Source organism: Symphalangus syndactylus, chromosome 6 (genome assembly GCF_028878055.3).
Source record: "Symphalangus syndactylus isolate Jambi chromosome 6, NHGRI_mSymSyn1-v2.1_pri, whole genome shotgun sequence".
NCBI classification, from domain to species: Eukaryota; Metazoa; Chordata; class Mammalia; order Primates; family Hylobatidae; genus Symphalangus; species Symphalangus syndactylus.
Window position 1 is genome coordinate 67,232,165 of NC_072428.2, and position 15,584 is coordinate 67,247,748.

Below are 15,584 nucleotides of genomic sequence, written 5' to 3' on the forward strand. Positions count from 1 at the left end.
TTCTATGGGCTGTGGGGGTGGGGAGGAGTGGGGAACAAGGTAGGGTGGGCAGAGTAGGAGAAATGCCTGATTATAGAAAGTGATTAATGAGGGGCAGAATCTTGGCCCTCGTGCTCATTGTAGCATGCAGCCCTAATTTGATTAATGGGTGAGTGAGTTTCCATCACCAAACTTGTTCCCAGATATTCATAATAGTCATTGCTACTTCTCCTCCACCAAAGCTGCCCCTTTCCTGGCCTATTAATAAAAATATTTATAACTCTGATATACCAGAATTAAAAGATTGCACTCTCCGTGCTTTAGTTAGTGGTTTAAATTGTTAGAAAAAAGATAAACCAATAAAACAAGCAGTTTCCAAAGTGGAAAAAGGATTGGACTTTTGTCACCAGCTGCATCTGTGTCCCTAAATGACAAGTTGGTTAATGTCACTGTTCTTGATTTTTTATTTTGAGAATTAAAATGTAACACTCTTGATTTGCAAAGAGTTCTTAACTGGAAAGTATCTTGGATAAACACATGATTAGGACTGGAAGGGTGATGTTAACACAGATATAATTTTCTAGACTTCGAAATATTAGTCATACTACAGTATAGGTTCATATCATACATTAACACTTTAGTTATTGGCAACTACCTATTTTTCTACCACAGTTGTTTGGAACACAGCTCAGAACAAGAAGATAAACTTGGAAGGCTTCCCTCCAATCAGTCAAAATTGATAGTGCAAAGAGTATGCATTAATTCAAAGTAAAGCTTCTTGTCCTACTCAAAAGTATGTTTTTAAAAATTATTATTTTAGGCTGGGCATGGTGGCTCATGCCTGTAATCCCAGCACTTTGGGAGGCCGAGGCGGGTGGATCACCTGAGGTCAGGAGTTGGAGACCAGCTTGGCCAATGTGGCGAAACCCCGTCTCTACTCTCTACTAAAAGTACAATTAGCCAGGCATGGTGGCTGGCGCCTGTAATCTCAGCTACTCAGGAGGCTGAGGCAGGAGACTCGTTTGAATCCGGGAGGCGGAGGTTGCAGTGAGCCGAGATTGCGCCACTGCACTCCACCCTGGGCGACAGAGTGATACCCTGTCTCAAAAAAAAAAAAAAATTATTTTAGACATAGTATTTGTTATTTCCAGAACACAGTAGATAAGAAGCAATGAATTATGACTGGTCCAGGAGCCCACAGAGTACTAGTAGCGCAAGTGACAGCTGGTAGCTTAGCAGTGAAAACTGAGAATAAAAAGCAGATTTGAGGATTTAGCAAAAATAGAAGTGTAGGAAAAGTTAATGTACACACAACAGCCTTTCATGCCTTAGTGGCCTTTTGCCTTATTCCTGTGTTATGGAGTGGTGTGAGAATGAATGTTCTTATTAATCAGATGGCACAGAGTAGACACCCGATAAAGAGTTGCTGAATGGGTCATTAAGAAAAGGCTGGGTTATACTTGATTAACTCTCTTTATAGAATAAAGAAAAGGGTGTGACAGAGTTCCCTTTGCTGTAGAAATATTTTCTTTAAAAATGTATTATTATTATTATTTTAAATCACATCTTCCGAACTTAAAGGGAGTAAGCCTTAGTTACCAAGAAAATTAACTTTTGGGAATGGCCTTGTTTTTTGTTAATTCTAAATTAATCAGGAATTAATGTCATTTGCTTCCACATTTCATATTTACATTTTTATTTATTAGCACTAAGATACTATCACATGGGTGCTCATATAAATTAAATAATTTCTGGTTACTTTTGAATTTCAGAAGTCTCTATTATCTGGGGGAATGTATCAGAATTTGTGGGACGGCAGTTAACCCTGCACAAGGTAAGATTTATTAATTTATTAATAAATTAAATTTATTTATTAATTTTAATGTAGGCATCTAAAGGATCTTTCCTCCATAGTCTTGCATAATGTTGCTGCGAGCAGGGCAGTAGACTTTAGAGCCATCTCATTTAACTTTCAGTCCTATGATTTTATGATGCTCATGCTTCGGACTTGTGGGTAATAGATTTAACAAACATGAATTTTATTTTTAGGTAATGAATTTGTAAGTTCTGCTTTTCTAGTGTTACAGAGTGTAGTGCTGATCAGCTGGTTGTGTAAGGAAACTAGATGAGTTCTGTTTGTCTGTGATCTGATAGCTCCTGGCATAGCTGTAGAAGGATATAACGCTTCTTGTCTTGCCTCCTTGCAGGGAATGGATTTTAATTGAAATAGAAGACTTGCCAAAATGAGAAACTTTGCCTAGGGCTGGACTGTTCCCTCCTGTTAAGTCTTGGGTTTAGATGCCATAGAACTGGATGGAGATTTGGGGATGAGCTTGGGGGAAGCTGGGAAGTTGTGGAACTTTTATACCCCATTCAGAGGTCCTACTATGACAGCCCTTGGGCAGAATTCATACTTCAAATTTATTTTGTTTTGTTTGAGAATTTGAATTTGTTATCAGCACTTAAACTTGGGAGAAATTATATAATGTTTTGGATTTTTTCCCTCCCTTTCATTGAAAAATCAGCAGATCTAACAACACTAGTCTTCCATTGCTACATGGTGACACATTTGGAGCTCAAGATGTGCTCTTCCCTTTAGACGGGGTGTGCAGTCCGTAGCCATCACATTCCCTGGCTGGCTACTTTCACTGTCTTGCTTTCTTTTTTGGCTCCTGTAGGCATTTGAGTTTGTAGTCCTTGATGTATGATATCTCCAGGGAGACAGCAACCCAGTATGAGAGCCAAAAACATTTGCTTCTACTCATCAGCCAGGACCACTACATTGCAGCATATGATTTGGATGCTGGTTGTCTGCTGTGGCAGACATAAAATCTAAAAGTAGGAATGAGAAGGCAGAGATTCTCATGCCCTCTTAAATTCCTCTAATGGCAGATGATTAAAATTTAAAATGTCACACAATTTAGGTCAGGAGTAATCTGGGTTAAAGATTAAAAGATGCTATGGCATTCACACCAATTTTCTTAGCCTTTTGATGATACAGAGATGAGCGATCTGATGTCTGCAAATCATCATGGACCAATGTATTACATTTTATACTCAGCTTATTTGAAAACTTAGAATTATAAAATGCTATAGCCCTGAAGAGTCCTAGAGATCACTGAATTTTTAAGGCCTAAGCTTACTTCTCTTCATGTTTTTTAGATAATAATATTAAGGATTATTTTTTCTTCACTCCTTCAATGAATTCTGTTTTTTTTTTTTTTCCTTTCAGGGGGTTCAGATTCCAGGATTTGGAACTTTCACTTTCATAAGACAAAAGCTCGAGGTGGGAAACAACAAATTTATCTTAATCCAGAGGCCTGTGTTTATCATGGCGGAGAAGCTAGTGCAGATCCATGGACTCAAACAAAACAAAGTATACACTCCTGGTAAATAATTCTGCTATGTAGGATTTTCCCAGAAGGTTACTGTCCTGGGGATAAAAAAAATGAAAGGGCAAAGCGTAGCCAGTGCTGCTGTCTTACCTTCTGATTCGAGGAACTCACTTTTCACAAGGTGCTTTTGGCAGAGGGAGGGGCCAAAGTGGAAAAATAATAGAGTCTTCCTGAAGGCCATTTTAAACCCCAGTAACCTAAGAGGAAGGAGTGAAAAAACCTGATGTAATGTAAAGGAAAATTTATGTAAAAGCCACACCACAGAGCTGTAAGCCCTTTATTTCAGCTCCTAAGAAATTAAAAGTGGTTATAAAGAAGAGAAAGTTAATTAGGATCTCTGGTTGGGAGAACTACAGTCAGTATCAGCTGTCAAAAAGATAACTGTCTTTCTATCATATGTATAATCCAAATCATTAAAATTTAAAAGTTAGAAGCTGAATACTTCCATAAAGACTTAATGCATACCTTATATACCTTTCTTATACCCTAAAGCCAACCCACCTCCCTCCCTGCCTCCCTGCCTCCCTCCTTCCCTCCTTCCTTCCTTCCTTCCTTCCTTCCTTCCTTCCTTCCTTCCTTCCTTCCTTCCTTCCTTCCTTCTTCCTCAAATATTTATTGAGAGCCAACTATGTGTCAGACCTTGTTCCAGGTGCTTGAGATATAGTGGTAAACAAAATAGGCATAATCCCTGCCACAGACCGCTTCCATCCAGCTTTAGTGTGTGGGCTTCGTAACACCTCCCTTGGTTACTTAGCGGCCTTTGGATGCATACTTCCTGATTCCTGGCTGTGTTCCTTTTGACCTTCCTGATTGTCCCCGCCCCCCACATCAGACTCACACCTGGATAAATGGAGACAATCTATCTCCCATGGCAACAGGCGAAAAGGCTGAAACTGTCCTCTAAGTTAATGTTCCTGAAAGTTAATTTTCAGAGTCACTTGAGTAACTTTCTACTTTCAAAAGAAAGTTATATTAGAAAAACAAATGTCAACAAACCATACTTAGAATTTCTTAGGTATATATTCAGTGTGGTGGGCTTGATGAACTTTTCAGCTATTATTACCTAGAGTTTTTTTTTCTTTTCTTTTCTTTGTTTTCTCCTTTCATGGGAACAAAAAGAAATACCTGGAGTTTTATGTCAGAAGAAATATATCCTATTTCATCAAAAACCTATCAAAGAAAATGAAAATAAAGCTAACATTTTTGCAAAAACATCTGTGCATTAGAATTAAAGCTCATTTTCTATCTTGGATCTTGTACTGTAGTCCAAAAAAGTAGTTTAGATCTAAAATTATATTTCTTACTGGGTGAGGCAATTTTAGAATTAGACATATATGACTGAATTAGTTCAAAATAATAATTCTAGGCTGGGCATGGTGGCACATGCCTGTAATCCCAGAATTTTGGAGGCTAAGGAGGGAGGATCACTTGAGGCCAGAAGTTCAAGACCAGCCTTGGCAACATAGCAAGCTCCTGCCTCTACAAAAAATTATTTTAAAAAACTTAGATGGGCATGATGGTTCACACCAGCAGTCCCAACTACTTGGGAGGCTGAGGCAAGAGGATCACTTCAGCCCAGGAGTTGAAGGCTGCAAGATAATAATAATAATAAGATAAATAAGGAAATAATAAAAATTTAAAACCCCCAAAGAAAAATTTCTGTCTACAGTTTAGCTTTGGGGTTATGATTCATCATTAATTAACTAGGTAACTGTATTAGTCTGTTCTCACACTGTTATAAATAACTACCTAAGACTGGGTAATTTATGAAGAAAAGAGGCTTAATTGACTCATAGTTCTGTAGGCTTAACAGGAAGCATGGCTAAGAGGCCTCAGTAAACTTACAATCATGGCAGAAGGCAAAGGGGAAGCAAGCACATCTTACCATGGTGGAGCAGGAGAGAGAGAGAGCGTGAAATGGGGAGGCACCACACACTTTTAAACCATCAGATCTCATGAGAACACACTCACTATCATGAGAACAGCAAGGGTGAAATTCACTCCCATGACCCAATCACCTCCCACCAGGCCCCTCCTCCAATTAGACAGGAGATTTGGGCAGGCACACAAATCCAGACCATATCAGTAACTAATCAAACATTTTATAATGGTTTTTAAATATTAGTAAGACATAGTTCTTTTAAATCTAGCATAGATAATTAATATATAAGAAATGGGTTGGGTGCGATGGCTCACGCCTGTAATCCCAGCACTTTCGGAGGCTGAGGCAGGCGGATCACAAAGTCAAGAGATTGAGAGCATCCTGGCCAACATGGTGAAACCCCATCTCTACTAAAAACACAAAAAACTAGCTGGTCGTGGTGGTGCATGCCTGTACTCCCAGCTACTCAGGAGGCTGAGGCAGGAGAATTGCTTGAACTCAGGAGGCGGAGGTTGCAATGAGCTGAGATTGCACCACCGCACTCCAGCCTGGTAATAGAGTGAGACTCCATCTCAAAAAAAAAAAAAAGAAAAGAAAAAAAAGATGAAACATGATTAAGTGCTATGAAAGCTGAGTTGATCAGAACTGGATCAAATGCTATGATGCCCAGAGGAGAGCATGCCTAACTCTGCTTTAGGAAGATGACATGTGAAGAGGTCTTAAAGGATGATAGGACTGTGTGAGCAGAGAATCTGTTGGAAGGTATTTCAGGAACAATATGAACAAGTCAAGAATATGGAATGAAGCCTGTTGAGGAAGTAATGGGTACTTCCGTATGGCTGAGGCATATGATTGTGGAGGCAGGCAGAGGAAGATAAGATTAAAATGGTAGGTAGGGGCCAATTGTGAGGGGCCTTGTATGGTGTGATCGGACTTTAGAATTCATCCTGTAGGCACTGAGGAGCCACTGAAAATTTTTGAGCAGGGAATTATCTGTACAGATAGGATTAGTTTAGAAAGATACTCTCAGTTACAGTAGTTGGGTAAAATGCAGCAAAAGCCTGAATGAAGACAGTGATCATCAGGAGGGGAAATGAGGGTATCTACTCATGAGACATTACTCATGAGACATTTCAGATGTAGAACTGGTAGGGCTTAAGTTGAGAGTGGTGGATAGGAAGAGGAAGAAAGGCGTTTAGTATAACTCAGATTTCTTGGTTGGAGAACAGATGGATGCTCATGCTATCAACTACCTTTATAGAGAATGAAGGGGAAAGGTGAATTTCGGTGGTGGATAAAATAGTGAATTTGCTTTTGCACATGCCGAATTTGAGATACATGTGGGGATATTTAGGTAGAGGTGATTCCAGAGCTTAGGAGAAGAGTGGAGACTAGAGATCAAGATTTGGACGTTTACTTAGGAGAGAATATACACTCAGCAGAAGAGATAAACAAGGACAAAATCCATAAAACAAATAAACAAACCTCAGTATCTTATAAGATGTAGAAAAGGAGGGAAGCCAGCAAAGGGGGCCAGGGAGTCAAAGTATCCATTGACTTGACAATCTATGAGATAATAGTGTCCTAACTCAGATGAGTGGTCTGAAAGACAGATTGCAGAGAGGCAGTGGGCAAATGGGAGGGGAAAATCCAGAGGCAGGCAAGACAGCCTTCTTTTTAAGAAATGTGTATTTTTTTAAAAATGGAGGGAGGTGGTTAGAATTACTGTTAAATTGTGCAGGAGATGGCAGGCTGATGCAGTGAAGCTCAGGTCTTGTTAATTTTCATCATTTAGCAGCGGTGGACACTTGAAAGGATATAACTCATGCTTACTGAGTGAATGTTTAGAATACTCTCATCTTCTCTATGTCCTGTTTATCAGTGGACCTTGTTGTTGTCTCTCTTTGGCTTTGTCATCTTGATCCTCTTTGCTATTTACCCTTTTTCTGACTCGTGAACCTTATATTGCTCCTACATCTGCTCTAGTTGGATAGACCCTGTGCTTCCTTCACGCTAGATATAATCGTATTCCTTTGTAATGTCATATATGGGCTCATTAGAGAGGAAAAGCTTTCTGTGAGTCATTTAGTCTGATACCCTTGTAATAAGACCCTATTTCATTTAAATGATAACTTCTAGTGAAGATGGGTATCTTTTCAAAATATTTAACACTTGTAGGTTATTGTAATCATGTAAAAATGGCATGATAACTGGAGGAGATAGGCAAATGTATCAGTTCATTCTTGCACTGCTATAAAGAAATACCTGAGACTGGGTAATTTATAAAGAAAAGAGGTTTCATTGGCCCATGGTTCCACAGGCTGTACAGAAGTATGGCTGGGGAGGCCTCAGGAAACTTACTCATGGCAGAAGGCGAAGGGGAAGCAGTCATGTCTTACAAGTCTGGAGCAGGAGTAAGAGGGAGGATGGAGGGAGGTGCTCCACACTTTCAAACAACCAGATTTCATGATAGCTCACTCATTATCATGAGGACAGCACCCAGGGGGATGGTGTTAAACCATACATGAAGGATCCGCCCCCATGATCCAATCACCTCCCAATAGGCCCCACCTCCAACACTGGGGAATACAATTCAACATGAGATTTGGGTGGGGATGCGGATCCAAACCATATCAGCAAATATTGCTGCAGTATGTCCTAAAAGATAAGGGGGATGAAAACTTTAGGAAACTCTCTGAGGAAGAGAATCAGTTAGTTATTATATGTGTCCTAGAGAAAATCAAAAGCTTGTCTACAGTGTTATTTAGAAAGCTAATTGTTCTTATTTTGAGCACTGAACCTTATACTTTTAGAGAAAATTGTGCTGATTAATATGTTAGTAATACTTAGTTGTCTGTAGTAATAATATTACATTGGGTACAACTAAAGGCTTCATCCAGAAGATTCTATTTTAGGGTATTGAGAATCAGATAATTATTTGTGAGTGTGTATGATATGTCCTTATCGTAATCACCACTTTCTTTCTCCCACCCCAACTGTCTTTTCTCCTCTAGGTGATATCCCAATTGTTCCACTTAATTTTGTCATGATATCCCTGGAGGGTCCATTTAACAGAGATGTGGTGGAAGGATGTGTGAAGGAGACGTTGCTTTTTTTATCGCAATCCATTTCCATGAAACAAAATGTGGAGTTTACATTCAAAGGAATTGGGGTCCTCATGATCAGAGACAGCAAAGTGAAGATGAGGTTTTATAAAGACTTCCTTTGTACCATGGATGGAAGTGGGGCTTTGGCAAAGGCCCTAGCAAATGTAAATTAATATTTTCCTTCTCCTAAGTCTTCTCCTAATTGTGGTTCTGACTCATCTATAGGTGTGTTGTAATTAAGAAAAATGAAGGTTGACATATTTTGAGTGACAGTTACCTGAAGTACGTGGATGTGCTTGTTTATACTTGATTAACTCTTTGACAAAAAAGATTAGGAAGGCAAAGGAACATTAAGAGTCAAAGTCAACTGAGGGATATAAATAGTAATGGAAACTCTTAGAATTCTGAACATTTTATAGTACCTTATAGGTTTTTTGTTTGTTTTTTGAGACAGAGTCTCACTCTGTCACCCAGGCTGAAGTGCAGTGGCACGATATTGGCTCACTGCAACCTCCACATCCCGGGTTTGAGTGATTCTCCTGCCTCAGCCTCTCAAGTACCTGGAATTACAGGCGCGTGACACCATGCCCAGCTAATTTTTGTATTTTTAGTAGAGACAAAGTTTCACCATGTTGGCCAGGCTGGTCTTGAACCCCTGTTCTCAAGTGATCTGCCTGCCCTGACCTCCCAAACTGCTGAGATTACAGGCATGAGCCTCCGTGCCCGGCCTATAGTTTAAAAACTTCTTCCACATGTATTATTTCAATTGAGCCCCAAAATATTATACAAGCAGCATTATTATCATCCTAATTTTTTTTTTTTTTTTTTTTTTTTTGAGACAGAGTCTCGCTGTCGCCCAGGCTGGAGTGCAGTGGCACGATCTCGGCTCACTGCAGGCTCCGCCCCCCGGGGCTCATGCCATTCTCCTGCCTCAGCCTCCCGAGTAGCTGGGACCACAGGCACCTGCCACCTCGCCCGGCTAATTTTTTGTATTTTTAGTAGAGACGGGGTTTCACTGTGTTAACCAGGATGGTCTGGATCTTCTGACCTCGTGATCCGCCCGCCTCAGCCTCCCAAAGTGCTGGGATTACAGGCATGAGCCACTGCGCCCGGCCTTATCATCCTAATTTTACAAGTGAGAAAAGTAGGGGCTCAGAGAGGCTATGTGGGAATCCCGAGGTGAACTAGAACTGGAATTCAAACCCCAGACTTCCTAACCACTCAGTTTTTGCTGGTTCTACTATTTTATTTTTTAATGTTGGTTCTACTGTTTTTTTTTAATGAAAGTTCTATAACAAAATTTAGTTTGAGTCATGGAGTTTTTGAATCTTTAGCTTTTAATTTGCCATGTTGTAGAAGAAATTTCCTAATTGGCATCATTATTGTCAACCATTAAGTAGCTGGTGTGACCTTCATGCTAAGTTGGATACAGCAGAGTTTAAACAAATGAAATAGTCAATCTACTGGACTTACTGAATACTTAGCGTGCCTCAGGTACTCCTCTGGAAACCAACAAAGTAGACATGAATGAATTGAATTATTATGGAATGTCATATAATCCTATATCCCATAAAGCCAAATTCTGATTTTTTTTTAATGAAAAGGCTATTCATATAATCTCAGTCTACCCATTTCTCCTTTTATGAAGCTTTGTGATAGGGATTTAGGAAATGGAGTAGTGCATAATGAAACTCCTGGTGTTTTCTACACAATCTGGTTTCATACAGGATTGCTAAGAGGATTGCCAACCCTGTGTATGGAAAGTGGGAAACACATGCAGGAAAAACCCCTGCTTTTCCATGAAAACACAGGCAAGATTTGCAAGTCCATAAGCAAGGCCAAAGTGGCTAGCTCATCTCTAACCCTCAGGGATTCTGCCGAACTTTGTAGCTTCAATATGTGTTTAAAAGAGAAGATAGCATTTTCCTTGACCTGCTGAACTCTAAAGCACATCTTTTACAGAACGTTTTCCAGAAGAACTAGTCCTGAAAGATACTCTATGAAAAAACGGTTTGGAGGTCAAAGCTGACTGAAAACTGCTGATTGAATCAATCACCCTCATGGACAGAGGGGCAGAGCACATCAGCATGTTAAAAGGGCTGAGAAGTCTGGCTGGAAAGCAGTCAGTTTAACTGTCTGAATGTATTCAATCATGGAATTCTAGGTTAATCCAATATCTCATTTAGCTCTGTAAGATACATTCTGGAAAACTGCTGTAAAGTGGTGTGAGTGAGAATTTATTCCCAAATGACCCGTAACTTAAAACTGTCTTGTAGAGTAGTCCCCTTGGAAAGCTGTGTGCTTATTTCAGTAATGCTGCTTTTATTAGAAATATTTTCTATACTTCTTTTTGGGAATTCCCTTCAAAGGGCTTTTGTAAGCGATAGCATTCATGCAAAAATAATAATTTTATATATTATTCTACAGTAAAAATGTGACAATGTGACTATTATGTTTATAGTCACATGATAATTAAAATAGTCATTTGTTCAGTATTTACTATGTGCTAGCTACTTACATAGAGGACCTCATGGAAGTGCTATTAGATCCTTTTATTATCCCCAGAAACCTAGTGCCTAAGGCCACATAACTGTTAGCAGTGTGGGGATTTGAAGATGAGCCCACCTGACTCGAAAGCTTTTCTCTTAATTGCCTAATTTTAGTTATTTGGGTCAAGAGTGGAATTAGACAGCTTGCTCACTTTCCATATATTTTTACAAAGTCTGCTATCTTCTTAAAGACATCTAAAAGAATCTGTCAACTCTGAAGGCAATTCCCTAAAAGGAAATGGTTTGAGAAAAGGCAACACCAAAAGAATTGCGGTGCAGCTACCCAGGGTGATTGCTCTGATGAATGAGATCATTCCTCATTGGATTTTCAAGCTCTGGACTTACAAGCGCTAAACATAAACCACAACAAGAAAAGTATCGTGGTAGCCTTGCCTATGAGACAGCCTACAGTTTTTAATTTGTCTGAGTCCTGGACCGCAGCCTAGATGTAACCTTGCTCTGTCGCTGTCCTCTAGAGGCCTGGCACTGTGGACTCGGTGTTGTCTAGCACAGAGGCCTTAAGGAAGTGGCCCAGCAGTGTGCTTGCGTTTCCAAGGTGAGCGCTTTGCTTCACGGGTTCCTCTAGGCACTAGCACTCCTTGCTGATCTGCTGATCTCATTGGGCAGTGTTTCTCAATGTTTTGTAGCTCATGTTCCTTTTAATGTATTCTCTCTGTTTGTCTCTCTCTCTCTAAATGCACCAACAAAGAAGAGTTTATTGCATACACTTTCTGTAGTTAAGTTAAATAATAATGGACATTTATTATTTTTTATCCCCCCTCACCGAGACGGAGTCTTGCTCTGTCACCCAGGCTGGAGTGCAGTGGCATGATCTCTGCTCACTGCAACCTCAGTCTCCTGGGTTCAAGCAATTCTCTCCTGCCTCAGCCTTTCGAGCAGCTGAGATTACAGGCACACGCCACCACACCTGCCTAATTTTTGTACTTTTAGTAGAGATGAAGGTTCACCATATTGGCCAGGCTGGTCTCGAACTCCTGGTCTCAAGTGATCCATCCGCCTCGGCCTCCCAAAGTGCTGAGATTACAGGCATGAGCCACTGCGCCTGGCCCATTTACTCTTTTTTAAAACTACGCTTGGCTCCTGGAAATTCTGGTACTACCTTCCATTAACCTTAGTCCCTGCAGTATTAGTAAAACTCTTCTCACCTGCTGAGCTTTCCTCTATTTTGTACCACTTCTTCTGCCCTAGCTGCTTCTTCTTCCTTCAGTTCAGCCCATTTCCTATCTGAGCTTGGATTTTTACCACTAAACGGGTTAAACAGATAAGTTAGAATAAGGAAACAGCTTTACTCCATGAGCACAGTGGTTGTTACTGGTGGTTGCATATTACTGTATTTAATCTTCACGACAACCATGTGACTTACGTATTATAATTCTCCATTTTATCATGATACAAAATTAATTTTAATTTTTTTCTTTTACATGAATGAAGCAACATGGTGCACTATTGAGAACACTGGAGTAGGAGTCAGGAGACTTGAGTTTTATTTCCAGTTTGGCCATCACTTATTCATTGTGTGCCCTTAATTATGTTAATAATCTTAATTGCTGTGCCATTAACCACTGTACATTTCAGGTGGAGGAAGTTTGGGGAATAACAACTAGCTTCCTAAAGCATTATTACTTTAGGAAGTATGAGTAAAGTATAAAAGTATGAGAATTTCTGAGATGTTTTGAGTGTGACATTCTCTTGTTTGTTGCTTTGGAACAACCCCCTCCTGGAAGAGCTGTATGACACATACCTCAGAACATTCAGTGTGAAGTCCAGAGTAAGCCTTAGAGGTTGTTTTCCAACTGTCTCATCTTGCACATGAAATGGCCATGCAACTAATAAGCGGCCAAGCTTATAGAAATAAGACCATGGCTCCTGGTCCAGTGTTCTTTCCATTGCACCATATTGCCTTACTCACTACAAATAAATCAGTGGATTGAAAAGAATTTTATTTTGATTGTTTTGGAAGGCAAATGTGGCTGTTCCTTTGACATATTTTGGCTTAGGCACTCCAGGAGGGAAATAATTGTAGTGGGTCAAAGAACAGAGATGGAGGCTCCATCAAGTCAAGGGCCTAGAAATGGACACGGGGACTTAAATACTCGAAACAATTGTTGGTGTTTTATTTATGTGACATTTGGCCCCTGAATTGACTGAAGGTACCCCCACCCCCACTCCCTACTCCAACCTAGTACTCCATACCTGAGGCCAAAGAAATCCTACAACTACGCACACCAACTGAACATCCCCCTTCCTCCCCGCTGCAATCTGTAGCTTTGCAAGTCCTTCACTTTTGCCTGGGGAGAGAATGATGAAGCGAAGTGGCAAAGGAGGGAGGAGAAAAATGGTTATTTTGGGGCATACTCTACCAGGCTATGAATCTTTGCCTTCAAGCTATCCAACAACCTTTTTTCCACTATATCACCCCATAGCATCTAGTTAAAGAACTAGGATATAAAAATTCAAATTGAAACAAAAACCAATAACCTAAATAAAGGACTTAAAGGCAATTTCTCTATATGCTAGCTGCTTTGAAACTATGGTATAGAGGGGAAGGCCTTGGTCAGCTTCCAGAAAGCCTTGGAGAAAATTAATCTATGATATGTACTCAGCACATCAGAACACTCACCCCTTGAAGAAAGTGGGCTTATTTCAGAATCAGCCAGCTGGCTGGGTTGCTTCCAAAACTTGAGAGTTCACACAGTTACCTGTTCAGGTTCAGTGCAGCGGAAAAACATGTTGGCTCATTCCTAGGATTGAGCTCAAGGAGATGGAAAACAAACTGCCTATGGAGACCCTTGTAGAAGAATGTGGAGAGAATAGAGAAAGGAAGTGCAAGTTAAAAGACCAGTCAGACAAAGAAGAAGGCACCAGAGGTAGGCCAATGATTTCTGGGTACAATCTGTCACTCTTTACTGCTATGAGCCCAGCCATATTGCTTAGCCCAAGGTAAATAAAGTTAAATTTACAAATAATCACTATATTATTATTATTACTGTTTTTTTTGAGATGGAGTCTCACTGTTGCCCAGGCTGTAGTGCAGTGGCATAATCTCAGCTCACTGCAACTTCCACCTCCCAGGTTCAAGCGACTCTCCTGCCTCAGCCTCCCGAGTAGCTGAGATTACTGTCATGTGCCACCATGCCTGGCTAATTTCTTTATTTTTTGTATAGATGGGGTTTCACCACATTGGCCAGGCTGGTCTCGAACTCCTGAGCTGAAGTGATCCGCCCACCTAGGCCATCCAAAGTGCTGGGATTACAGGCGTGAACCACTGCACCCAGCCACAAATAATCACTATATTATTTCTAACAAATATATTCTATTCCTAGAATCCTGCATCCGACCTTAGTTATGAGCTTACTTACTTTATGAGCTTTAGATCCTATGACTCTCAGGCTCTTAGATCATCATCTCTTTGCTGGCTCCCCATTGCTCAAAGGGACCAAAACTCAGATGACTACAGGGACCAGGCAGGTAACGCAAATGCAGGAAGTGGTCTGGATATAAGTGGGTTGGAGACATGTTAGCTTAGTTAACATTTCTTACGAAAAACAAAGAGTGGCAGTTTTATCACTTTGATGTCTGTAGAAGAAAGCTGGATTCTCATACCTATGTCTGCATCTAATCTGTTGTGATAGGTTGTTTTGGTGGAAGCAAATGAAGAAAATCTTAGGACTCCAAAGATTTTTTGTTTTTTTTAACCAAAGACTTTTTATTTTCTTTTTGAGACGCAGTCTCGCTCCGTCACTCAGGCTGGAGTTCAGTGGCACAATCTGGGCTCACTGCAACCTCCGCCTCCTGGGTTCAAGCGATTCTCCTGCGTCCAAGCTATTCTCCTGCATCAGCCTCCCCACAAGTAGCTGGGACTGCAGGCACGTGCCACCACGCCCAGCTAATCTTTGTATTTTTAGTAGAGATGGGGTTTCACCGTATTGGCCAGGCTGGTCTCAAACTCCTGACTTCAGGTGATCCGCCTGCCTTGGCCTCCCAGAGTGCTACGATTACAGGCGGGAGCCACCACACGCAGCCACAGACATTTTGAAAGGGTCCTAGGGACCCCAAAAAGTATGGCTTGCCAGGCCACACTTTGAGGACTGTTCCTCTAGCAGATTGTTGCTTTGTGGAAATGTGGCCCAAGTGGTATCAAATCTTCTAATTTTTCCAATTTTACTATATATGCTACCAAAGTGAGCACAATCTTCTGATTTTTCAAAAGAAGCAGAGATCCTGACTTTAATGTAAAATCTATTGGTTGTTAAATGTTGACGACTTTTGTTGATATTGAAACAAAAAATGCTAATTAGGCCAAACAAAACTTACCAATGTGTGAACATTGGCTTGTGGATGTCTGTTTTCTATGTGTGGCCTACAGGATTGCATATCAACTTTTAGCCTAATATTCATATGCTTTTATTTCTCTAGTCTCATCTCCCACTGTGCCCTACACAGACCCCTTTATTGGGCAAAATTATCTATTCATGTTCTTCTTTTTTTTTTCTTTGAGGTGGGGTCTTGCTCTGTTCACCCAGGGTGGAGTGCACTGTCTTGGCTCACTGCAGCCTCAACCTCCTGGGCTCAGGTGATCCTCCTACCTCAGCTTCCTGAGTAGCTAGGACCACAGGTGTGCGCCACCATGCCTGGCTAATTTTCGTACTTT

General features: G+C 40.6%; 1 protein-coding gene across 4 annotated transcripts in view; it reads left to right on the forward strand.

Moving 5' to 3' along the window:
• CCDC81 (coiled-coil domain containing 81) overlaps positions 1–15,584 on the forward strand; it is a 57,171-nt gene that overhangs the window by 16,435 nt on the left and 25,152 nt on the right. For 2 of the 4 annotated variants that reach the window (XM_055283164.2, XM_055283167.2), the window contains 5 exons: positions 1,752–1,813; positions 3,212–3,368; positions 8,271–8,527; positions 11,389–11,468; positions 13,679–13,800. In XM_055283164.2, coding sequence (XP_055139139.1) covers positions 1,752–1,813; positions 3,212–3,368; positions 8,271–8,527; positions 11,389–11,468; positions 13,679–13,800 — 678 coding nt within the window. The remainder of the gene's footprint in view (positions 1–1,751; positions 1,814–3,211; positions 3,369–8,270; positions 8,528–11,388; positions 11,469–13,678; positions 13,801–15,584) is intronic. The other 2 variants (XM_063641499.1, XM_055283169.2) reach the window with 2 other exon arrangements.